A 25,752-nucleotide genomic window follows, 5' to 3' on the forward strand; every position below is an offset into this window, starting at 1 on the left:
AGATGCATTATCCTTATTGGCTCACCTGTATGTAGGAACTCCTTTAAGTCTGGTGGAAACGTTTTTTTGTGTTGTTTATGACCTAAAAGTTTGTGCTGTCTATCATGAAATTTAACATATTGGGAATTAACATTTGTACATTTCTCTAACTACCTTTTTAAAACGGATGAAGACGTGGATGAATTTGTTGGTACTCTAAACACATTAGCCTTTAGCTCTTTGACACAATGCTTCAGTTACCTGTAAAAAAATGTGAAATTGACTGCAATTATCTCATGCTTTCTCCCATTCCTGTATGTCAGCAAGGGATGCATGAAAAAAGATCAATTATTGCTTCTTTTATAAAGAATATTAAAAAATGGCCCTGATATTTTAATTGATACCCCTTGAAAAGATTATACAAAAACTGGATTATAGAGATATTTCAAACTTCTTTAATTACTATCTCACACGTCGTCAATCTTGTCATTCATTCAAATTTAAATGGGGTGTGTGGTCACTCTGCTGTTTAGTAACATTGTGTGCACCACACGGAACATGGACCAGAGAGTTAGTTGTCAGAGGGGATGAGAAAAAATATACAAGTATTTAAGTATATTACGGGTAAAGGATTAAAGACCATCTCCAAGCTGTGACTACAGTTGCAAATATCATTAAGAGGTTTGAGATCCATGGGACTGTTGTCCACCTCCCTGGCCACATGAGATTGAACAGTAGGAGGGTGCGATTGTAGACAGAGCCTCGGAAAACTTCCAAAGATATATTAGCAGAGTATTTATCTTCTCTGTGGACTGCATTTTTTCCCCCCACCCACATTACATAAAAACTCTTGTATGCTTCTGAATGGCTAGTTCTCATTGCCTTCATTCGTAACAGAACTTGTCAATCAGAGTTGAGGTGAGCTTGAAGGTATACAGATGGGGAAAACATATACATCTCTTTCATGAAAAAAAAAAAAAAAAAAAAAAATTTGAGACTGGTAAAACCTCCCTCAACCAAATGTAGTGTAACCGTGTGCAGCCTCCTACCTGGAGCACCATAGTAGGGTTGGCCAAAGACAGCTTCTCCACAATCTTGCTGTAGCAGTCCTGCATCATAGCTTGATCTTGACTAGAGCAGGTGGCCAGCTCTTCAAGAGCTCCTCCTTGTCCTTCACTCTCCATCTGCTGTATATCCTCCTCCTCACCACCCAGGTCCTCTCCTTGCATGTTTCCTAAGAAGGTGGGCAGAGCTGATGGCAATTTGCTCCCTGTGAACACATTTCATCATCAATTAATACATTCATGGTATTTACATTTGTACTTTTATCACTGATAATTGTCTTTTTGATGATTAAGGTCACTAAATAGATTTTTATTTTGATGCAATACCATTTTGCATTTAGTTTTGCCTAATGGTGTTTATGTGCTCCATTGTAAACTGTAGTTAAATCATAAATGACATTTGAATGTCTAGTTACAATGCAGATTATGAAAATTCATGACCTCGAATGAAATAAATAAAACGTTTTTAAGACTTTCAGATCATTTCCGATTGCATGTAACCAGCTGCATGCAACCAGATCAACAGAATTCCAGAATACCTGCATTCTGGGACTCCCATCCCAGGGAAAGTGAGCCCACAATGGCAGGGTAAAGGATGAGATGTGGAGAGTCCTGGGCCACTCGACACAGTAAGCTGCATATGCTCTGTCTGATATATGCCTCTGGATGGTTGAGACGGGAAAAGAGCTGGGGAATGATACCTGAGGAGGACACAAATTATCAGTACATAAAAAGGCAGCAGTTAGGTCTGGGTTGTGCCAGAAAATAATTGATTCATACGAGAGGTCGACTGATTGTGGATCTTTAAAGGCCGCTATAATAATGACAGTGAGCTAAACTCTGACCCCCAAAATTTTATCCGCTTATCGTTTGCGCTAAGTTTGAAAAATATTCCCTCAAGGTGTCCTTAAGATGTTGTCCTTAAGACAGAAACGGGATAGACACCCAGAAAACATAATGCCTCTGGCTATGGCTGTTGCCGGCGTGGAGACAAAGATTTGCGACTTATTTATGCCCGCCTACAAAACAGTAATCTACCCCCATATGTGACCGGTGGAGACTGCGCAGCAATCGGTCACTATTGTAGCCAATTCTGCTGATTCCAATAGTTTGTAAAACGTCCTATTGGCACTAGTAACTGGCCAAAACAGATAAACAAATGATTGCACTGCTCTTGTTCGTACTGAACAAAGCTGGAGCACAGATAAAAAAAAGAATCACAACTACAACCACCATGTTTGCATACAAAAAATGCACAGATGAATGCACATTCTTTAGTTTAGCATACCCCTCCAGGGTGCTGTAGGGGTTGAAGCTAAGCCTAGCTCAAGCCCTTCCCTCAGTTCACCAGCATGCTTCACCAGCAGACGGAGAAGACGCAGGGTTGCCATGACGATTACATCATCATTGCTCTGTTTGCTGTTGTGATAGGACAGCAGGAGTTTAGGGTCATCCTCATCTATAGGGACCTAAAACACACAACAAACACTCAGGATCAAGCACTGAACAGAGGGCTAAACACCAATCTTGGTCTAAAATAGCATCACAGTGCTTCATCATCATCATCAGGTTCTGATTGTGTTGCCCCCTAACAATCCAGCAGATGCTGTCATCAAGTTTCACCTGTCCTGCATTAAGCTTGAGGAATGTGAAATAGGCTTGGCAAGAGGTGCGGTAGAGACCAAAGATGCGGTCCACAACCCGTCTCCAAACCCGGATCAAGCCATCAGTGACAAGCTGGCCTGCCTCCCCTAGCCAGGGGCATGAAGTGGTGAGCTGCCGCCAGATTACGTCCACCATGTCGTCCTCATCGTCTTCCTGCTGTAGAGCCATGTCCTCATCCTGACACATAACAGAACATTAGGATCAATACAAGCTGCCCTGCTCAGCAAGGAGCTGTAAATGAAAAGTTTAAATAGTATAGGTACATATTTATGCTTATTACTGCTGATAAAACACTGCGCTTCTGACACACTCCCGGTGGGATATGAAGCCGCACAGAGGACGGGAAGAAAATCGTTGCGCACACATGATGTGACGGACCCGTGTTCAGTGGAATATGCAGGTAAGGGTACCAACAAATTCCTCCACGTCTGTATGAAACAAAGCGGGCCTACACGCACTAAAAATGAAATAAAACATTGTTTCCCCAAAAAGTTTGGACGCTGTATAAAAAATGTTAAATAACAGAATGCAAGGATCAGCAATTCACAAAAATCCATATTTATTTGAAAATAGACCAGAGACAACATATCAAGTGTTGAAACGGAGAAAGGTTATTGTTCTATGAAAAATATATACTCATGAATTTGATGCCAGCAACACGTCTAAAAAAAGTTGGGACAGGGGCAAGAAATGACTGAAAAAGTTGTGTAACCACCTGGTTTAACATCTCACAACTAGTTAGGTTAATTGGCAACAGATTAGTAACATTATTGGGTATAAAAAGAGCATTTTAGAGAGGCAGAGTCTCCCAGCAGAGAACATGGGGAGGGGTTCACCACTTTTGTGAAAGTGTCCCAACTTTTTTGAGACGTGTTGTTGGCATCAAATTTGAAACAAGCATATATTTTTCATAAAACAAAACAAACAATTTTCAGTTTCAACATTTGATATGTTGTCTTTGGTCAATTTGCAATAAATATGGGTTTATATGTTATTGTTTTTTTTTACATTTTACACAGCATCCCAACTGTTTTGGAAATGGGGTTGTCCACAGACGTGATGTCTTTTTACAGTGGTTCAATTTCACAAATTGAGCCAAAGGCTCGGTGAGAAAAAAATAAACGTCTGCGAGACAAAGAAAAACAGCAACATTTGCATTTTTTTCCTTACTTATTTAATCATTAAATCATCATTTACTCTTTTTCTTTACTTCCTGACAAAGTGTGTCACTAATGTATCTTCTCTTTCAGTCTGTTTTTAGATAGAAACCAGTGTCCAAGGTGTGTCGGAAAGTCAGACTCTACCTGTATGCCAGTAGGTCGACACAAAGCCTGTCCTAGAATGCTGAAGATGGTGTCCCTGTCTTCGTCACTTGTGGCTGCTGGCAGCAGCTCCTCTACCTCCTTCTTTTCCTCAGGAAGAAGAGGCAATCCTTCTCCTTGACTAGACAAAAGAAAAGAAAATCCAAGGTAATTTCCCTACAGTATACCCTTCATAGGGCTCATGGATCTACAAGTATAAGATATGGTTTGGTACAACACTCCTCTCAACTGCAGCATAAAACCATGGAGTTAAAGCAACATCACTGTATTAGATTATATAGGCTAAACTAGAAAGTTGTAACTGTGCATGTATTTAACTTCTTCTACTAACCTTGCATTATCCACCACCTTCCTGCCCCAGCGGTAAGCCCAGCTGGCGAGGGCTGCCCAGGACTTGGCCACCTCTGGAGCCAGGCTTGTGGAGAGCTGATAAAGTTGGCCCAACACAAAGTCGGGCTCCCCAACACCCACACTCACTGCACAGGCAAGACCATCAAGATTAAAATGTAGCAACAATCACACTGACACTTGTACTTTTAACTTTAGGATGAAAAAATACCTAAATGTCTTTGGAAGGGAACAACACATCGCTAGCTTAGATTTTTATGAAGGAATATACAGTGGTGTGAAAAAAGTGTTTGCCCCTTCCTGATTTCCAATTTTTTTGCATGTCTGTCACACTTAAATGTTTCAGATCATCAAACAAATTTAAATATTAGTCAAAGATAACAAGTAAACACAAAATGTAGTTTTTAAATGAAGGTTTTTATTATTAAGGGAGAAAAAAATCCAAACCCAAATGGCCCTGTGTGAAAAAGTGTTTGCCCCCTCCTGTTAAAACATAACTTAACTGTGGTTTATCACACCTGAGTTCAATTTCTCTAGCCACACCCAGGCCTGATTACTGCCACACCTGTTCTCAATCAAGAAATCACTTAAATAGGACCTGCCTGACAACGTAAAGTCGACCAAAATATCCTCAAAAGCTAGACATCATGCCGAAATCCAAAGAAATTCAGGAACAAATGAGAAAGAAAGTAATTGAGATCTATCAGTCTGGAAAAGGTTATAAAGCCATTTCTAATGCTTTGGGACTCCAGCGAACCACAGTGAGAGCCATTATCCACAAATGGAGAAAACATGGAACAGTGGTGAACCTTCCCAGGAGTGGCCGGCTGACCAAAATTACCCCAAGAGGGCAGCAACGACTCATCCGAGAGGTCACAAAAGACCCCACAACAACATCCAAAGAACTGCAGGCCTCACTTGCCTCAGTTAAGGTCAGTGTTCATGACTCCACCATAAGAAAGAGACTGGGCAAAAATGGCCTGCATGGCAGAGTTCCAAGACCAAAACCACTGCTGAGCAAAAAGAACATTAAGGCTCGTCTCATTTTTGCCAGAAAACATCTTGATGATCCCCAAGACTTTTGGGAAAATACTCTGTGGACTGACGAGACAAAAGTTGAACTTTTTGGAAGGTGTGTGTCCCATTACATCTGGCATAAAAGTAACACCGCATTTCAGAATAAGAACATCATACCAACAGTAAAATATGGTGGTGGTAGTGTGATGGTCTGGGGCTGTTTTGCTGCTTCAGGACCTGGAAGACTTGCTGTGATAAATAGAACCATGAATTCTACTGTCTACCAAAAAAATCCTGAACGAGAATGTCCGGCCATCTGTTCGTGACCTCAAGCTGAAGCCAACTTGGGTTCTGCAGCAGGACGATGATCCAAAACACACCAGCAAGTCCACCTCTGAATGGCTGAAGAAAAACAAAATGAAGACTTTGGAGTGGCCTAGTCAAAGTCCTGACCTGAATCCCATTGAGATGCTGTGGCATGACCTTAAAAAGGCGGTTGGTGCTGGAAAACCCTCCAATTTCCCTGAATTACAACAACTCTGTAAAGATGAGTGGGCCAAAATTCCTCCACAGCTGTAAAAGACTCATTGCAAGTTATCGCAAATGCTTGATTTCAGTTGTTGCTGCTAAGGGTGGCCCAACCAGTTATTAGGTTTAGGGGGCAAACACTTTTTCACACAGGACCATGTGGGTTTGGATTTTTTTTTTCTCCCTTAATAATAAAAACCTTCATTTAAAAACTGCATTTTGTGTTTACTTGTGTTATCTTTGACTAATATTTTTTATTTGTTTGATGATCTGAAACATTTAAGTGTGACAGACATGCAAAAAAACAAGAAATCAGGAAGGGGGCACACACTTTTTCACACCACTGTATCTGGATGTATCCATAAATACATAAATGTACTACTTGTGTTACCAGAGGTCTCAGCAATGATGTGTGGAATGCCCTGATGCTCCAACGGAACCTCCAGCAGAGCAGCAATATTCCGGCTCAGAGGTGACATACTGCCCGAAGCACTGGAAGCATTTACTGCTCCTGACAGCTTTGCCACCTGGAAAATAAAATATCCAATCACAATCGAGCATTTAAATTTGACAAAAAAAGGTTCAAAATGCTTCCAAGCAAAAACAGATCACTTTGCATTAATAAATACTTGATGTCCAGCTTGTATCCTAAAAAAAATTGCGTACCTGTTTAAGTTGAGGCGTCATATCCTTCCAGTCGGCCAACAGCCATTTGCAGAGTGTAAGCAGTGAGCGGCAGGCTGCACCCTCATTTTTCCCCACATGACAGTAGGATAGAGCAGCCCTGCTCAGCATCTCCATTGCTGTCAAGGATTGGCCTGTGGACAAAGGACACAGCTTAGAGTAAAGTGTTCCAATTCACACCATGAATGTACTGCAGAAATACTCAAAGTTAAAGAATTGGGTGTCAGCAGTGATCAGTCTTCATCAGCTGATATTTTCTCACCCATGTACCTCTTCAAAGGTTATTTTTAACCACTAGGTTCTGCACCATTGTGTATTTGTGTAAATATGTTGTATTTTTAATGTATGATTTTACCTAAAGGTTTAATGTTTGTTTTACTTTAATGTTGACTGTCAATTAGTTAGAGGTATTAATTTACTTTAATGGTCCTTTTGGAGACTGTCATTTTTGGTGCTGTTGAATTGTACTGGGTTACACTTAGGGTGTTCCAAATGTTTTGTTCCTTTACTTCATCCTTCACCTATCAAACCAACCCTATTTCCAAAAGAGTTAGGATACTTTATAAAATGTAAATATAAAGAGAATTCAATGATTGGCACATTATGTAAACCTATATTTAATTGAAAGTATACCAAAGAACACATATCAAATGTTGAAATGGAGAAATCCCCATGTTTTATAAGAATATATGCTCTATTTGAATTTGATGCCATGAAAATGTTTTAAAAAAAGTTGGGACAGGGGCATGTTTACCACTGTGGTGCCTCACCTCTTCTTTTAACAACAATGTACACATTTTGGGAACTGAGGAGACCAGTTGCTGGAGTTGGCTAGTTTGGTATCTGGACTTTTTTTTACCATGGAGCCATGCTGTTGTAAAATGTGCAAAATGCATTTTTTTTTGCATTGTTTTGCTAAATTGAGCAAGGCCTTCCCTTAAAAAAGACAGTGACAGCATTATGGTGGTCTAAAACATGCATATTTTGTTCAATATTAATGATTTCTCCAGAATTTAAGAATCTTTAAAGGATTTTTTTTGCATTTTTTTTTTTTATGATGGACTCCCTAAACCTTTTACAATTTTATGTTGAGGAACATTATTCTTATATTGTGGCACTATTTGCCAAAAGTCTTTCATCGAGTTGTGAACCCCCCCCCCCTCACACTCACACACACACACACACACACATACATACACATACACACACAATCTTCACTGCTGAGAGAAGGCCTCTCTGGGGTTTCCCTACTTATACCCAGTTATGTTACTGACCTTTTCCAAATCAAGCTAGTTATTTTTTAGATGTTCAAACAGGTTTTTGTTTTAGCATTATACAACTGTTCTTTTTTTGCCCCTTGTCCCAACTTTAGAGACATGTTGCTGCCCATCTAATTTTTTGGGAAATGCAGTTGTAATTCCAAAGTGTGAGTTCCCCAACCCCATCACCATGTAAAGAGGACAGACTACACAAACACATAGGAATCAAAAATCAAACTCTTCTATCCTACATACAAGAAGGAGAACAACAGGAGGGGAAATCGAATGGAGAGACGAGTAGTGCACAGATTTCTAATGTCTCCTGTTCCTCACCTGCAGTTCTCAGCACTTTAGCCTTTTCTATCTGGACTTCTGGTCCCCATTTCTCCCCCAGCGTGCCATCCAGAGTGAGACACCTGAAGGGCCGGCTCAGTTCATCTGGCTGCTTCTCTTCTTGTGTTCCGTCAGTGCACTGGCTAAGCAGGCGGGATGCCAGGACAATATTGCCTTTTTTCCGGGCAAATTTGACAGCAGTCAGACAAAGCTCCATTATGTGGCCATCTATGGAGGAAGAGTAACCTGAGCAATAAGGAAGATTGTGAAATTTTAGAGCTTTACATAGACAAATATACTTCTTCCTTTTTCCTGATTGGCCTGGATCAATCCACTTTAGATATCAGTTTTATTTGACTGTTTACTGATAACTTTCAGTCACAACATAGCTTTGTTACTACCACTTTACATAATACGACTTTCATTAGTAGGCTGGAGGTTTTTATTGTGAAGGTACAGCAGTAAGGGCGTTTGTAACAGTCCCTGTTAATTTGTAGCAGTGCCTTTTGACATCATTTTCAGGATATGCTACTAATGAAATGCATCAGGATTTGCTGAAATACACCTGGTGAATATGAAATTCATGATGCAATTCACTCTCAGCCTTTTACCAGAACCAGAAATGTTTTTATCCTAAACAAACATATAAGGCTGCAGAAAGAAAGAGAGGGTTTCTACTTTAATGGAAGCAACAATGGTCCTGGGTGGAAAACAACAACTTTTGAATGTTTTGTAAAGCATACATGTATACTATTTTAGCCTTATCGGTGAATGTACATCTTTTGTTACGTACAACTGAACAGTATTGAATAGTATTCAGATTCCTTAAATTTGGCTTGATGTGATTTCAAATCTATTACAACTACGGACCAATGGCCATATCGGATCATTTGAGGGCCACTTTTGCTGAAAATATGCATGTGTGTAATTAACTGCTGTTGTACAACAAGTAATTCCAACCCACAGATCTAATTGGTCAACTGTACATTTGGAATGTGCACAAGTCAGCATAACAGCACGCCCTGCTCATCACTAGAAAATATCACTCTGCCTTCTCAATATATAATTGGAATTGAATTTCATATTATATGCTATGTTGTTTTTACTTGTTGTAGGTATTAAATGTGACCCATTTGGCAAAATCTGGACTCTTTTGGTCCTTCTTTGTCACTCTGAGCACCAATACCGTAACACCATACATATTCGCGCACTTAAAAACCTAATGGTGGCAAGCTTGACCTGTTTAGTTTTAACACATGGCACGGGGCTAAAACCTTAAAAATTCCAGTCCATTGATAGCTTTATCAGCAGATATCGAGGTCTGCATCACTGTCGTGCAAATAATGATGTTAAAGCACACCCTCTCATAAAATATTGCTTAAATAACTAATAAGAAGTAGCACTCTAACTTCCTTGATTTTATGAGAAGGGGAAAGAGGGAAAGCCATAAAACTCAGTTTAATTATGTTTTTCATTGTAGACTAAATCAGAGGTTATTCCCAAACAACTTTTGTGTTTTTTTCCCCTCATCCTGTACATTTCTGCAGATATTTCTGCCTCTGGAATGGTTTTATCTGTGCTGATCTTGTTTTTCCTCTCCGTTCTCCCCTCAAAAGGGAGCCTGTCCTTCCTACTGTCTGCAAATGCTTGTGGGAGTTGTTGGGTTTCTTTCTATAATACTGTAAGGTCTCACCCTTACTATGCAACGTGCCCTCAGGTAACCAATGTTGTAATTTTGCGTTACATAAATTAAATTTAGCTCGGAGAAAGGAATGGCATCCTCAGTATAATCCCACGCAAATCAGTGACACACAATCAGTGAGCGACTGCATCTCTGCAGGTTTGCTCAAACTGACTGAGAGCTCAACTAAACTTAAAAATTAATGAATTATTTCAGGAAGTGATTCAGATCAGTACATTTCCCGAAAAGATTTGATCATTTTAACGACACTTATATAATAATCAACACAACACTTTTGTCCACTTGATTTCTACAACTTTTGACTGCTGAAGGCTGTGGGGATTGTGTCTAAAATTTTAACACTCAAAGTGCTTTGGGATGGGATCTCCTTATGGCCACCTAATTTTGGCCAATACAACTGTAATCTGATCAAAACCAAGTTCCTTTCCCCAAGTGTGGTCTATCCGTACCATAAATAATTCATAATTACCTTTGAGTTTGTGGAGGAGTTGTCTCTGGAACATGGTGTATCTGAGGGCTTGAAGGAAAAGCTGAACATCCTGTTGCTTACATGAGTTCAGAGCCTCGCTGCTCAGAGGAATCACACAGTCCTATAAGGAATACAAACAAAACAAAGGATGGAGATAAACTTCCAGCTTGTTTACCTGGATTTGGAGCAACCATAGTTTAACTCAAAGTTGATTTTATTGATCTCTTTTTGCATCTGCTTATTTCAGATTAAAATTGCTTCTGTACAAGCCAAACAAAGTTGGGGAAGCATCACACAACATTTAATTGCTTGCAGCTCTGTTGCTCAACACTGTTGGCATCTCCGTGTTAGGCAAAGGCTAAGGGATGTGGTTGTGTTATATTTCATAATTTACATGTATATTCTCCTGTATCCAAACTAAAAGGAAAGAAAACAATACATATAGCTGTACAGCCACTCTCAGTGTAAATACATTTCTTATATAAGGGGTCTAATGGAAATTTGGAGTATACATACTTCTTGACCAGTAAGTGTGTTCTCCAGGGTGGCAGTGCAGTGGAGCTGCAGGGTGGGTATTGTTGGCAACGCATCAGAAAGAGTAAGAGTTGACAGGCGAAGAGGACCCAAGCAGATCCGTCCAGTCTGTTTCAAGCAACGCACCAATGTACTGCAACGTCATACCACATGATTTATTTATATAAGTAAAGGAAGACTATGTTCACATATTTAAAAAGTAAAGCTTCTGCATCTTAACACAACAACAACAACAACAACAAAACACGTTGAACCAGTTACCCAAAAAAAATGAATTGTGTTTCTGGGATGATATAGGCTGCCATTATACTCCAAATTAACCAATAACTTTGAAAACCCCTTCTTCCTTTACCTTTAATACATAAGATTGATGGGCTTTATTAGACCATTTCTATAACTATATAAAAAACAACCGCAGTTTGAATGAATCAACTTTAATCGAGATTGGGACTTTCTAACCAACCCAATTTCACTAAAGTATGTTTGACGAACACATTTTTACACGGGCAGCCAGATGCCCGTAATGGTCTGGAGATGCCTTAACTTGCCTATAAGGTCAAAGTTGACCTTACAAACAACATGCTGAAAATATTTACTGTTGTAGTATGTTAACACACGCACGCACATGTAATTTTCAGAACTTACCAGACTGTTCTAGCTTTTCTGTTATTTGCCTTTAACCATTTAGTCCTTACATGCACATTATGAATAAAAACTAAAATAATGTTTTAAACATTTTGAGAAAGCCACCAATACTCATGCACAGTATTGGAACACTATCGATATTGGGATATTTGATTTTCATATTGTCAAGACCTACCCTGGTCTATATGCAATAAACACATAACTCATTTATATTTCCAAATAAGAAATGAGTTGCGGTTTGTTAGAACTGGCAGGAAGAAGCAATTTAGTTTGTCAAGTCTGACAGAAATTAAAAGGAGTCACATTTTAATATGACGACGTAAGCATGAGAACGAGTACGTACTTTCACTCACACAGAGGACGTCAGTTGAGTAGGCAGACCCTCAATGCGGGCCAGGATACATTCGCATACAAACTGCTAAAACAATGCATCCAACATCCGAATGGAGTCTAAGCAATCAACCTTAATGTGTCTCGGATGTATTCCCCCCGCTGTTTTGAGCTGTCCCCTTATGATTGGATCAGTGAAGACGTGGTAATACCAGATGTGACCAGAGCCACTGAATATGCCTATTTCAACACTCCGCATGTATAGTGCTTGTAGCAGCAGAAAATCGCAGACCAAACTTGGGTGCTTTTCATACACAGCAGTACATTATACAGTGTGTCATCATACTACTCCAAATCCAAAAATGTGGAATTGCAAAGGCTTGCGGTATCAAAGCGATTTACATTTTGATTTCCTTAAATAAAAATAAATGTAAATCTAAAATTTTTCTTTAAATTCTGCTTAGCAGGATCTGACCCAGTGAATATTACAGAAATATTAGTCTCAGAAATACACAATTTAATAACATTTAATACAGTAGCGGATGAGAGTATAGATGTTGCTGTGAAAAGAACCAACACAATAAAAAGCATTCTAGTCAGTGTGAAATGAACAAATCCCTATTTTTTAAATCATTACAGTGCAATTAATAAAATAAATTCTACTCTGATGAAAAAACAAAACAATTGCTGCGAGAATTAATAGTGATTGATTTTAGATGTACAGTACAACTGAGTGCAACAGTATGAATGTCTTTCTTTTCAAAATGTGTTCTGTCGTGTTGAAATTTAAACAATATGAGAATATAAGAGCTGCACTCACTCAGGACTGGGTGTGGTCCTCTGCTCCTGCTGCTGATTGGCTTTCGTCATGGCACTAACAGCACTGCGAAGGAGTTGTACTTCGATGGCTCTCTGCAGCTCAGTTGAATCTGGACTCATGGAGGGCAGAAGTCTCTTTAGATCTGAACACAAGCAAAAAAAACAAAAAAAACGCAGAATGTTATTTTTTTTTAAGGCTGCTCTGACCAGGACTTTTCAGGCAGCTCTGAAAAGAGTGTCGGCATTATTGAAAACAGATCATAAACAGTCACGTGGGGACATAAATCACTTTGAAAACAGCAACAACTGTGTATGTGGTGTGTTTGGGAGGACTACGAGGGGCGGTGGCAGCACCACAACCTTTGTTAAACATCCCAAAAATTCATGCCAACACAGAATATGATGGTGTTATGCAGTGGTGGTCTGAAGAGGAGGAGAATGGTGCAGCTGGTGAGACAGGCTTTACTCACTGAGCCTCGCCGGTGGCAGGAAATATCCAGGTACAGAGAGAGTGTAGTGGTTAATCACTGCTATTGACTTGCAGCTTGGTTAGGCTTCAAGTGTGTCGATGTTCGAAAAAAGTCCAAAAGAGTCCCCTGCATTCTTAAAATGACATGTTTCATTCAAACTGCCACAAACAAATGTCAGCTAAATAAATAGATATGGTTATGAAGTGACTACTGAAATAGATAAATGCTACAACAAATAGCTATATAAAGCTAAGGGCAGCAACTTCAATAAAATATTTGTCAGGATATTATTGTTGTCAGTCCTGATACTGAAACAGCTGTTTTAGTGCTAATTACTTAAAATGATTAACTATGTAAACAACAAACGTTACCTATGGGTATGCACCTATGAGTAGCCAATGATGTACATTGACCTAGTTCCATTTGTTCTGACTGACAGCTGAAAGATTATTTCAAAATGTATGGACAGAGTTACATATTTATATGGCATTTATTGATTTAATTTCAGCATAACATTATCCATATAACAGCCACTCTCCGTAACCTGTCAATTCTTCTCCTCTTCTACGGTAGCTATAGTGTATTTTGAGATGCTGCGTACATTAGTTTATCATTTCCCTTTTCTGAAAAGCTTTTGTACCAAGTATCATTATCAGATCATTATTGACAATATTAGCCCACATTTGACTTGGAATGGGATCGTTAACAAAATCTATGGTATCGCACATCAGTACTATAGACTCTAATTCAACTTCTCTCATGAAATACAAAGTCAATACAAATTTTTTTAGTTAAGTTAATTTTGTGTTGTTAGCTAAAGTCCCTTCTCCTTAGTTTTCTAGTGGTCTATCTAAAAAAAAAAACATCTTACTATGTTTGGGTGTTGTTGACACTTACCCAGCTTGTCCTTGCTGCTGGAAAGAGAGCTGTAGTCCTCTCCAGGGAGCAACTCCAGCTGAGCTCCACATTCTGCGAGATCTCCCTCCTCAAACCGGCTCAGAGCCTGGATGTAGTTGAAATCTGTCCTCAGGTTGATGCTGACTGGGTTGGTGGAATTCTGTTTGAGGGCACCGATGGTGGCCTGCCACTCCTTGACCGAGGCCCAATCGCAGAGTGCCACGTAACACTGACAGGCTTTGTTGGCGAGGAAGTTAATCACCTCAGGACAGCACTCAGTGGATTTCAGTAGCACTGTCTTCCTGCTGTCACCTTTTCAGAGGAAAAAATGCACTTTGATCACGATTCTTATGACCCTACCATCAAAAGCGAAACACCGGAACAAATAACAAAATAAAATTTGACTAAAACAGTATCGTCAAATGTCTATAGAGGGGATTTTTTTTTTTCAATCAATTAAATGTTACGTGCACCAACATTATGATCACTCATGATGTTGATTATCTTATAACAACAGTGCATGGCAAGTTGGGGGGTACAGTAGCAGTAAGTGACTGGTCGGTACTTCATTGCTATAGTGTTGGATGTTGGAGGAATAGGCAGGCTGGGTATTGTTCAAAAATGTTTTGATACCGTGAGCAACAGTTCGACTTTGATATTGGTTCTTAAACAATACTTTGTTCGATAGCACATTTGTAAAAATTTGTTTTAAGACATACAATTATATTACACATTATAGCAGTTCTTTTTTGTTTTTATGCAGTTTAAAGGGGGAGAGTGTAACCCAGTTTTACTTTCTGTAGCTACAATGTCCCCCTCGACGCCTGGCTTGGCCACTGTGAGGAAGTGCTTAAGAGCTGCCCTAACGTGTTATAATGGCAGGAAAATCCTGTCAGAGGCTTTGTAAAGTCAATGCCTTGGGATGGCAGCAGCCCTTTTTGATAGCACACAAATGACCGACAGCCTATTGGGCAGCAAATGTCATATTGATTTGTATTTTCAGTGTACAATTAGGTCATTTAGATTTAGGTTAAAATTAGGTGATGTCTCAAGCTGGTTATCTGAGAAATAAAACATGATCCGTTTACATCTAGTCAACAGAAGAAACTAACTGAGTACACCAGTACTCAATGTATTTTAAGACATTACAGCGAGAATAAATGCAGAAAGTAACAGATACTCAGCAGCACAGATATCACTTGTTTTAACCTTACTGTACTCGTGAGTAGGGGTGGTAAAACCAACTAATTAAATGAACCAACTAATATAATGCAAATGCTAAATGACTGTTTTATACATTCCTTACTGAATATTAATTGCTTTTGAGCTACACATACATTTTAAGGTCAATGGGTCATATTTGTACTAAATTCTGAATCAACACTGTGCATTTTGCAATAAATTAAAATCAATTGGAAATACATGATGAACCAAACATTTTATGGTAGTTGGATTGCATTAAACATGGATAGTTGCTGGTTACCGTTGCTGGCATGCTTGGGGCTGCTCATGTTGCTGGAGAGCTTGAGCAAACAACATTCAGAACTTTTGATGCAGCAGTCCATCCCAGTGACCGCAGATAGCTGATCTTGATACTCTAGGGCTGCTTTCTCAAACCTAAACACACACATACGGACACACACACACAACATGACGTGATGATTTAATTGAGTATCTCACTAAACTGTGAGGATGTCTGGTTAAGGTTGTAGTGCTTACCGTCCCTCAGCTTGAAGAGCAACTGACGACAACCAGCCTAGACTCTTGCCAGAGGCGAAGAAGCTCCAGGCTGCCAGGCCTTGGATCGCCTCAGGACAACGCAGCTCCCACAGAGCCTCAACCAGCAATGCCAGAGGAACCTCCAGTTCCGGACCCTTGCGAACACACCAAAACCTACTATTAATCAACCACATACCTGTATATTATAAATGTTGCCATTATGTGACACCTAAAGTTAAACACCAGGGATATGAACATACAAAAGCTAGAGAGGCTCAAGCCAGCGTTCTTTGCCTTCAGAACAAAAACAAATAATTATAATAATTTCTGCCCACCAGAATGTCTGCGCACATTTTTGCTTCATACATTTGAACAGATAGGCTTCTCACCTGAGAAATTCACACACTTACCTGAGTGCCACTATTTTTAATCTCTGTCAGCAGGTCAAAGCCATGGCGAATTGTTACTGCCGGTTGACCAGACAGAAGACCGACCCTCATCAACGCCAAACGGATTCTTGTCAGCCAGTCTTGGCACGTCTGACGGTTTGTGTAGAAGAATGTCCTGATTCCCTGGGAGGTAGAGGAGAGGGAATACATCATATAATTTTTTTTAATATTATGATGTGGTTGCCATTCTGAATCCATTATCCATATTTACTTATTTTTAAATCAAACTTTCAAACAGAAGTGAAGAAAGAAGTTTGTATTTGCACACCTTTGGTGGAGCAGTAAGAGCATTAGCACAACCCTCGTAGGCATTGTACATGAGCTTCTCCAGGTTCTCTAGGTACTGAAGCAACAGAGCGAGGCGGAGCTGATTGGAGTGGTGACCATCTCCATCACTCCCAGCACCAGCCCAGGCTCCAACATCCTGCTCTGGGTTTAGACTGTATGCAGCCAGGCTCCGGATCATACCTGAAACACAGTGATAAAGATGAGAAACTACAATTACCGCCTCGCGGTCAATCTAGATCAGGGGTCTCCAACTTTTCTTCTTCCGAGAGCTACTTTGACATGTGTAATGTAGCTGAGCTCCATCCAAACCAGCTGAATAAGCTTCTTTTATGTGAACAATAACAAATTGATACTCTGTATACACATCTTGTGTCACAGCAGGTTAAATTTGAAAATGCATGCTTTTTTCTGGATCAACAATTACATAAACTGGTTTGAAAAGTGTCAAATAAAGTGTTCTGATATAAGATTTAACTGGGAAAATCCACTGTTTCCTCTTCAATTGGAGCCCCACTCCTGAAAGAAACACATGTCTAAGCTAAAACCTAGTATTATGGCTGGACCCTGTGTGAAACTGGAAGGCTTTTAATTTGAAAAGTCACACATTCAGCATCCTGCAGTGGAAATTTAACCTGTCACTCACTCAGTAAAAGACACTTGGCTTGATAGCTCTGGCCCCGCTGTTGCAATGCAACCGAAAATATTGTATTTGTGTTAGTTACCTAATTTATGCGCACCCATTTCTTTTTAGCTGACCTAAAAAAAAAAAAGCTTTTCGGTCTGAGTCCTGATCCCTGTCTTTTCTTCAGGGCAGAGCTCAACCTCTGCTGCACTGACACACTGCAGCGCAAAAAACAGGTGAAGGATAGCGAGGGAAGATTGTCCACTTGTTAATCCATTATGTCGATTCTTTTGAACAAATAACAGCGAGTAAAAAACAGCATCAGTATTTACTGACTCGTTCACTCTGAACTTTTTTTTTTTTTTTTTTACTCAAGTAGTTAACTAAGTGGCAACTGCCTATTGAAAGTAAACCATTTTCAAGAGTGCCCATACAGGAAGAATTGGGAATGCCCACCATGTAAATTTTTCACATTAAAAAAACCTAATGTGGCAGCCTGAGGTGCAAAAGATACAGTGCATCCGGATAGTATTCACAGCGCTTCACTTTTCCCACATTTTGTTATGTTACAGCCTTATTCCAAAATGGATTAAATTCATTTTTTTCCTCAAAATTCTACACACAATACCCCATTATGACAAAGTGAAAAAAGTTTGTTTAAAATTTTTGCAAATCTATTAAAAATAAAGAACGAAAATATAACACGGACATAAGTATTCACAGCCTTTGCTCAGTACTTTGTTGAAGCACCTTTGGCAGCAATTACAATTTCCTCCAGACATGACGCTTGGCAGTCAGGCCAAAGAGTTCAATATTTGTTTCATCAGACCAGAGAATTTAGTTTCTCATGGTCTGACAGTCCTTCAGGTGCCTTTTGGCAAACTCCAGGCGGGCTGTCATGTGCCTTTTACAAAGGAGTGGCTTCCGTCTGGTTCTCTACCATACAGGCCTGCTTGGTGGAGTGCTGCAGAGATGGTTGTCCTTCTGGAAGGTTCTCCTCTCCTCACAAAGCAACGCTGGAGCTCTGTCAAGAGTGACCATCGGGTTCTTGGGTCACCTCCCTGACTTAAGCCTTTCTCCCCCAATCGTTCAGTTTGGCCGGGCGGCCAACTCTAGGAAGAGTCCTGGTGGTTCCAAACTTCTTCCATTTACGGATGATGGAGGCCACTGTGCTCATTGGGACCTTCAATGCTGCAGACATTTTTCTGTACCCTTCCCCAGATCTGTGCCTCGATACAATCCTGTCTCGGAGGTCTACAGACAATTCCTTGGACTTCATGGCTTGGTTTGTGCTATGACATGCACTGTCAACTGTGGGACCTTATATAGACAGGTGTGTGCCTTTCCAAATCATGTCCAATCAACTGAATTTACCACAGGTGGACTCCAATCAAGTTGTAGAAACATCTCAAGGATGATCAGTGGAAACAGGATGCAACTGTGAATACTTTCCGGATGCACTGTATTTAAAAACCCAAATGAAACTGTAAGCACAAACTGGATCTTGTCCTGTTACCTTCAATGGTCTGGAAGGTGTCCTGAGCTCGGCCCAGTGGTGTTCGGAGTTTGGACAGTACGGTGAACTGTGCAGCCTCCCAAACTGCCCACTGCCACAGCACCACCTCTGTTTTCAACAGTGCCCCTGCCACTATATCCGGCCTGCTGCCATCAACACTCCCTCGGCCCTCTCGTTTGTCAAGCCGCTGGCAGCTGTAATACAGACGCTCCAACCAGGGGTCCTTGCTGTGGATACAAAACAAAACAAAAAGCAGTCAAATTTCTCATGTGTTCACATGGTTGAAAGCTCAGTCATAAAGGTTTTAATTGATTCGACATTCAAGACATGACAATAGACAATATTTAAAATCTGGATGTTGCTGCAAAGAAGCTACAAAATCTAAAACAATGCGTCACACACATCTTCAACCCAACAGCTCAACAATGTGTGCATGGTCACAATCTCCCTTTCTGTCCCTGAGTTATGGTGTTGAATAATGGATAAAAAATACTTTTTGGCAGAACATGACACAGTGAAGTTGACCTTTGGTATAAAATGTAATGAATCATTCTATCCTAGTAGATATTTGTGTTTGTATGGCTGCAAACGTGTTTTGTGAGGTCTCAGTAACCTTGACTACCAAAATCTAATCAGTTCATCCTCGAACCCAAGTGAATGTTTGAAGAAAGAATTGAAATTATTTGAAGGCGTTTTTAAGATATTAGGCTGTATTTTGTATAATTCACTCTCTTAGAATTGTAGCTATTCCATTTATCCCCTGATGCATGTGTATTCTAAAGATATCTTTTACACAACATGACACCACGGGCTGACTGCCTCAGGTCTACATTGTTCGTATAATACACCTGTGTGGCCTCAGTTTTGCACCCTTTTCATCTTCAGCGATTGCATCTGGGAAGCTGGCGAAGAACAAAAATTGTGGTGCAATAGCCGGGCGGCAGTGTCCAACTGTGCCCCTCTTGACAGGCTGGATGCATAATGGACTTTGATCTCCACGCTGGCTGTGAGTTGTGCCTCAGTCTGGAGAACACCAGCCAGGCACTCATCCTCAAGCAGCAGTTGAAGGCTTTCGCTGCGCCGCCGGAGGTCGGAGTACAAGACGATGAAAGTAGACGGGCGAGTCGCCCAAACTTCACTGCTGCCGGACATTCTCAGTGAGCGCCATGCAAGGTCCACTGACTCAGCTCCCTCTGTCACTGGCTCCCCATCCTGCTTCTGCCCCTCTTCCTTATGGATCTGGATAATGACATGGGGAAGAGAGCTCTGCTTCCCAAGTGGCTTTCCCATTCTACTCAATTCTATTGGCTGCTCACCTGCTCCTAGTGGGTGTTTTTGGCATCTCTCAGACATTATCAAGGCGGCGGCTGACAGGAGGCACATCCTGCTGCCATGTTGAATGGCGCTAGGGCTTGGCTTCAAAAAGCCATCAGCTCCATATACTCCCATTCAACTTCTCTCATGGTGTACAAAGTAAATAATTTTTTTTCAACACGTTGTTATGGGGTTGTTAGCTAAAGTCCCTCCTTCGTATTAGTTTTCTGGCAGTCCATCTGAAAATAATCCCATCATTAAAAAGATATAATAGGCCTCAAAAAGTGGTAAGTTTGGGGGCATCTCTGATTGACCTGTGGCACAGACAGGTTTTGGCTGTAGGTTGGCGGGACATAGTGTCTTTGATTTGCCAATCAGATCCACCGCTCGCTCCTCCACAGCTCTCCCAAATATGGTCACTTCTGGCTCCAAACTGCCCTAAAACTAGCAAGATGGCAACAGCTGAAAAGTTAAACTCCAGTTCACAAACCAATAGGTGACTATTTGTTGCTGCTTGTTTGGACCCTGTACATCACAAATAAAAAGTATGTTGACTGTCCGCTTATCAGCTCTAGGGAAAATACCTGTGTTCTGTCAGTGGGGGTTCCCGTGAGCAGGGTGACCATGTGTGTACACATCTCAGTGTACACACATGGTTCTCTGCATAGCTGGGGAGGGATGTGTCATTTTCAGATGGTGGGAGGAAGGTGGCAAGAGCCTCCATCTCTTTACAAACACTGCCTGGGGCTGTCCACTGTGCTTTAAGTCCTGAAAATGTTTTAACCAATGATGGGAAACAAACACGTGGTAGTGAGAACAAACAACAGGACTGCGACTTATCTCACTCAGCAAGGCGGTGTCTAATCAGCTCATTTACTGGACATAGCCAAGAGCCCGTTGCTGTGGGCACAGACGTACCTGTGCTCTATCAACATGTACATGCCCGGGAAGCAGAACAGAGCCTCAGATCTGATGTCGCAGGGAGTCCCATTTCCAGGGCACCATTGTGGTTTTCCCATGAGCACACAGAAGAACCCTCCTCTAGGCATGGATGCATTTTTCCATGATCTGTCGCCAAACATGGTTGGTGATATTAGCTGAGCCGCTAGCAGGCGAATCGTGGCGGCTGCCATCGCGCTTTCCCAGCTCGGGCAAAACGGTTTGTGGGCTTGGCCCATGAAAGGGAGCCTTCAAAAAGCCTAGGTTTACCACCTGCAGCCATTCGCACTATTCAGGGTTCAAGCCATCTACCATGGCCGCTTATGCAGTAAAATGTACTCCTTTTAAGCTTTGTGTACAGCCAAAATGTATGTGGCAGGGAGTTCCTCTTGCTAAAAGGGTTGTGGGACAGTTTTTGCACGTGCACTGGTCAAGCCATGCATTCTGATTCACTATGTAAAGCGCACAGCAGCTGTCAGACAGACCCAGCAGCAGTTCGTACATGACAGAGAGCAACTCTCAGGGGAAACCGCAGTCAAAACAGCAGCTGTCTCACTGGTTGACTAATACTACGAGTAAGGCATAAGCTGCAGCTTGGATGCCCGGCCCGACATTCGTTTGTATTTCATGACAGCCATTTCATTCTCCACAACCTTGTTCAATAAGATGTCTGTGGAGGACATGTGTGCAGCAGCTTCATGGGATTCCCTGTATTCTTCTATTAGGTTTTACCTACGGGACATGTGGGGACATCTTTGGCTCATTCCGTGGTGAATATGCTTGGTGTTTAGTGTCAAACGGCCAGATTTGTTTGTGTGTTCAAGATTCGTGTTTTGTTGAACACTGTGTGTGCATCCTGCTGCATTTATCGGTACCAATACGATACCGTTTATCGATAACGATACTTATCAATACTTTTATCCATACTTGTTTCCATAATTTGGTTCAAGAATTAACACATAACATAATAAACATAGTAATGAAAAGATGTTACAAGATTCAACGATTATTTAATCATGACTTTTTTTGTCTGAAAAAAGTTAAAATGCTTCTTGAGTTTCCTATATATACAGTAAGGGAGGAATAGGGATGGGTATTGTTAAAATTTTAATGACACAGCTAATTTTGTACTACCAACAGCATTATTTTAAACAGGGCTATTTCTTTGACAGTGTTTTTACTGTGCAGTAGTTTTCCTGCAGATCCCACATCACTAATGGTCCAACTGTGCTCTGAATAAAACTGAGTTTCTGAACGACAATTCTGATGATGCTTTTACCATTTCAGATTGAATTTATGAACGCACCCATACAAATCAGCTGGTTATTGGTTGCATTTAATTGTTAAACTTATGTTCGTACAATTTAGTTGACTCCGTGTGTGGACTCTAGGCTGCTTGCATACTGGAGCAACGATAAAAAAAACTTGAAGGTGGGGTGTCGGAAACTGCCTTTTTAGACACATTGCTCTTATTTCAGCCCTTACATGCAAAAGTAAGGGACACTTTGGAACGTTTATTCTCTCCACCGCTGTCAGACGGAGAAGGTGGGTATCTTTATGTGCAGCTGCACATGTATGTTAGCTAAAGAAAAAGCTGGCTTGATGGGAGCAGAACTCAGGCCACACCTGTGTATAATTCTGACGGATGCGGAGCCCATTAGTGTCACGTGGCGTAAAAAAATATCATTTGACTGTGCATGCTTGAAGTCTACAGCCACAGTTGTTGCGGATGCATAAAAAGACACGGTAACAGAATTTGCAAAAAAATGTATCCAGTTAAGCTCATTGTCAGTGTAACATTACCCTCCACGGTGCAGGACTCCATATAAAATAAAGCTGATGAGGTCGCTGAAGTCCTGGGGGTGGAACGTGCTACTTGGTGCATGGCTCATGTGGTGGCGGATGGCCAGAGAGAGCTCCTTTATCTCAGGGTGACTGTGGTTACTGTGGACAAACAAAATTGCAGACACATTATGTATGAGGTATATTCATCATATGAACGAATTTAATCTGAGTGGTAGACTAAGTGTTACCTCAAAGCCACATCAAGGGGGATTGTCCGAAGCAGCTTGGCATAGGCTTGCCTCACCCTCACAGCTGAGTGGACCAACTGGACTCTGCATGCATCCACACACCTTTGACACAGACAGACAGACAAAGATTTTTCATATTAATCTTTATATCAAGGGAAAACAAATGCCTAATAAAACAGTTATGTTTTTACATATGTCTCCCCATAGAATATTGACTATAGAGAAATCTTTTTATAATTGTTTAGAGGAGATTGTCCAGCTTAGCAATTTTTTTAAATATGTCTTTATACAGTTAAGACATTTTTCAATCATTCATCATTGCTATGAAAAGCACAGAAATTAAGTATTTTTTTTTTTAAAGATAATTCTTGTGGGCATTTATTTATTTGTATTTGACAGGGGAGATTGACAGGGTATGAGAGGGAAGAGCGCAGGTAAGTGACATGCAACCATCTGGGTGGCCAGTAGCCAAACCAGGGACTTACACTCAAGGGATATGTTTTATGCATAGTAATAACTCGGCTTATTGGGTAGGCCTACAAATACAGGATTTATATATTTTGATACAAATAGGAATGCATTGTGGATGTATGTTGGAGATAATACAGAAATCAGCTGTTATTTTACAACCGTAATAGTTGGAAATGCTCCGTCGTACAGAAAAACGTGTATCAGCAGAAATGCTAAGTTCTACTGTTTATTTTGATATGTAGTTGGGGACTTATCAAAACACAATAATTATACAATCAGTAAAGAAATTCAAGATATTATCCTGCAGGTGTTTGGCCTGTTTGTATAACGTTATTTTTTCACGGTACAAATTTGATGCAACTTCAACATATTTATTTTGTCAAACAGACGAGGAACTCCCTTTTTTTGGAAACCTCAATTTGTGCAGTTTCATATGATATGTGCTGCATCTCTGTGTGATAAATACTCCTTGTACAATTTAAATGAGAAGAAGATGTGGGAATTTCAATTTGCGTCCATCGGGTTCTAAGGGTTAAAGGAAAACTTCCGCAATATCTGTGGATATCCACTTCGTGTTGATGGTTAATGTATTCAGATTAAGAAATAAATTGATTAATATGTGGTGTTATTGACCAAGAAAGCTGTGTGTTTGAGTTTTCCTGCAAGCAGAACCATGCCAGCAGTGCCTCCAGGTACCAGGATGCATTATGTAGGAATCGTTAAAGAAAAACGTAGTTTATAGCCCTCCAAGCATAAAGAACAAGGTTTTGTTGTGGTGTGGCTTTCAGGGGCTCCAAAAAAAGCTCATTTAGCTTGTAGTTCTTCCATTGCACCGTTTTACTCCAGTATTGTATACGTTACATGATAGAGCTGGAAAAACAAAAGCTTTTGCAGCTGTTTCCCACAGACAAAAGAAATTACTTGAGGAATCTTTTTGCTTCAATTGACTACATGTAACATCAACAATGATTGGAAATCTACATGAGATGTGACCGATGATAATTTATTATAACAGAGGCTTTAGCCGTCACGTTTTTTTTCCCCGTGTCTGCAGCAAAGTGCACAACAGACAGAAAACATGTCCAAATTAACCAACGAGACTTAAAATACAGTCTAAAAGTTTATGTTTATGTGTGAATGATGTTTACCTCTGCAGCAGTTCCGTAGACAGAGCAGATGAGAGGACCTGTAAGCAGTGGCAGGTTTGAAGGCAAATATTTTGATCTTCTTTTAGAGCTATCAAGAGAGAATGAGGAAGTAAAACATTAAACAACATTATTAGTGATGAATAGGTAAAAAGACATTTACAATTTAAAATTACACAACCTCTCAGCCTGTGAAAAGCACAATATAAACAATTCTTTATGAAATGCTGGAAACTTTGGGCTCACCATTAGACAGCAGGCCCCTGCAGAACTTGTTGAAGGAGGGCAAGGAAAAGAGGGGGCTGTAGGTCTCGGACCTTTTCATTAGCAAAGAGATTTCCTGAGCCCAGGTCAGCAGCAGCTTCCTAACACACCAACATAAACGTATGATTGAACAGCTGTATACAGAAACCTTTGCGTAGTATTCTGTTTTACCAATATTAAATAGCTACTAATATATTTTTCTGAGTCTGATTTCGATCACAGAACCATTTGGTTCTTGTAAGGTTTTTGGTTGGCTGAAATGAATACATTCAAGTCATTGCAAAAGACATTCTGTCATACATTCATTCATCATGTACCTTTTTAGAATATGTTTGGATTTTTCCTACGCTTGACGGTGTTACCTTGCGCTTTTTAAATACTAAAAATACTATTGTCAATTATAACAAAGAAAGACTTTTGTCTGAGGGCGTGCATGTGCGTGTCAAAGAAAGGGAGACAAAGAACCTGGCCTCAGGAAAAAGGTGCTCCTTCGACAGCAGACCTCCCAGGAGGTTCAGCAGTGTGCTGAAATGTTTCTTTGTTGCTGTGGTAACAGTGCTGATGACAGCGCCATCAAACAGAGAGGGAGATGAGGATGACAAGCTGGATGAGATAAAATGATCGTGTCTGCACACAGAATGGAGACGTTAAAAGGTTAGTAACCAGAAATCAACAAGATCAGCTGCATAATGTTGCAGATTTTCAATGCAGTAACTTAAGTCCTGATTTTGAATATGATCCTTTGAAACATTGACACTTTTAAAGTAAAGCTAAAGGGAACCTTAAGATACAGACATCTGGGGCTACAGTCTACAGGAAACATTGTAGATTTTCCTAGGAAAACCCTCTGCACAAGTAGTAAAGTTAATGATTGTCTGAAATAGTCTTCAGAAATAGTTTAATTGACACATTCTGACTTGGATTAGG

General features: G+C 40.4%; 1 protein-coding gene across 5 annotated transcripts in view; it reads right to left on the bottom strand.

Annotated features, from left to right (window-relative positions):
• The window catches only part of smg1 (SMG1 nonsense mediated mRNA decay associated PI3K related kinase), an 86,188-nt gene that overhangs the window by 28,287 nt on the left and 32,149 nt on the right, over positions 1 to 25,752 (bottom strand). For all 5 annotated transcript variants that reach the window (XM_069149871.1, XM_069149868.1, XM_069149870.1 and 2 more), the window contains exons 15-37: positions 25,291 to 25,452; positions 24,808 to 24,926; positions 24,565 to 24,652; positions 22,946 to 23,047; positions 22,716 to 22,856; positions 18,660 to 18,886; positions 16,502 to 16,701; positions 16,195 to 16,356; positions 15,785 to 15,939; positions 15,549 to 15,682; positions 14,066 to 14,377; positions 12,700 to 12,841; positions 10,887 to 11,037; positions 10,371 to 10,491; positions 8,200 to 8,445; positions 6,590 to 6,741; positions 6,315 to 6,450; positions 4,362 to 4,506; positions 4,013 to 4,151; positions 2,667 to 2,885; positions 2,332 to 2,512; positions 1,583 to 1,744; positions 1,029 to 1,249 (exon numbers count right to left, since the gene is read on the bottom strand). In XM_069149871.1, the coding sequence (XP_069005972.1) occupies positions 1,029 to 1,249; positions 1,583 to 1,744; positions 2,332 to 2,512; positions 2,667 to 2,885; positions 4,013 to 4,151; positions 4,362 to 4,506; positions 6,315 to 6,450; positions 6,590 to 6,741; positions 8,200 to 8,445; positions 10,371 to 10,491; positions 10,887 to 11,037; positions 12,700 to 12,841; positions 14,066 to 14,377; positions 15,549 to 15,682; positions 15,785 to 15,939; positions 16,195 to 16,356; positions 16,502 to 16,701; positions 18,660 to 18,886; positions 22,716 to 22,856; positions 22,946 to 23,047; positions 24,565 to 24,652; positions 24,808 to 24,926; positions 25,291 to 25,452 (3,817 nt within the window). The remainder of the gene's footprint in view (positions 1 to 1,028; positions 1,250 to 1,582; positions 1,745 to 2,331; positions 2,513 to 2,666; positions 2,886 to 4,012; positions 4,152 to 4,361; positions 4,507 to 6,314; positions 6,451 to 6,589; positions 6,742 to 8,199; positions 8,446 to 10,370; positions 10,492 to 10,886; positions 11,038 to 12,699; positions 12,842 to 14,065; positions 14,378 to 15,548; positions 15,683 to 15,784; positions 15,940 to 16,194; positions 16,357 to 16,501; positions 16,702 to 18,659; positions 18,887 to 22,715; positions 22,857 to 22,945; positions 23,048 to 24,564; positions 24,653 to 24,807; positions 24,927 to 25,290; positions 25,453 to 25,752) is intronic.

This window comes from Embiotoca jacksoni, unplaced genomic scaffold (assembly GCF_022577435.1).
Source record: "Embiotoca jacksoni isolate LCO1_2020_lvr unplaced genomic scaffold, fEmbJac1.0.p SCAF_15, whole genome shotgun sequence".
NCBI classification, from domain to species: Eukaryota; Metazoa; Chordata; class Actinopteri; family Embiotocidae; genus Embiotoca; species Embiotoca jacksoni.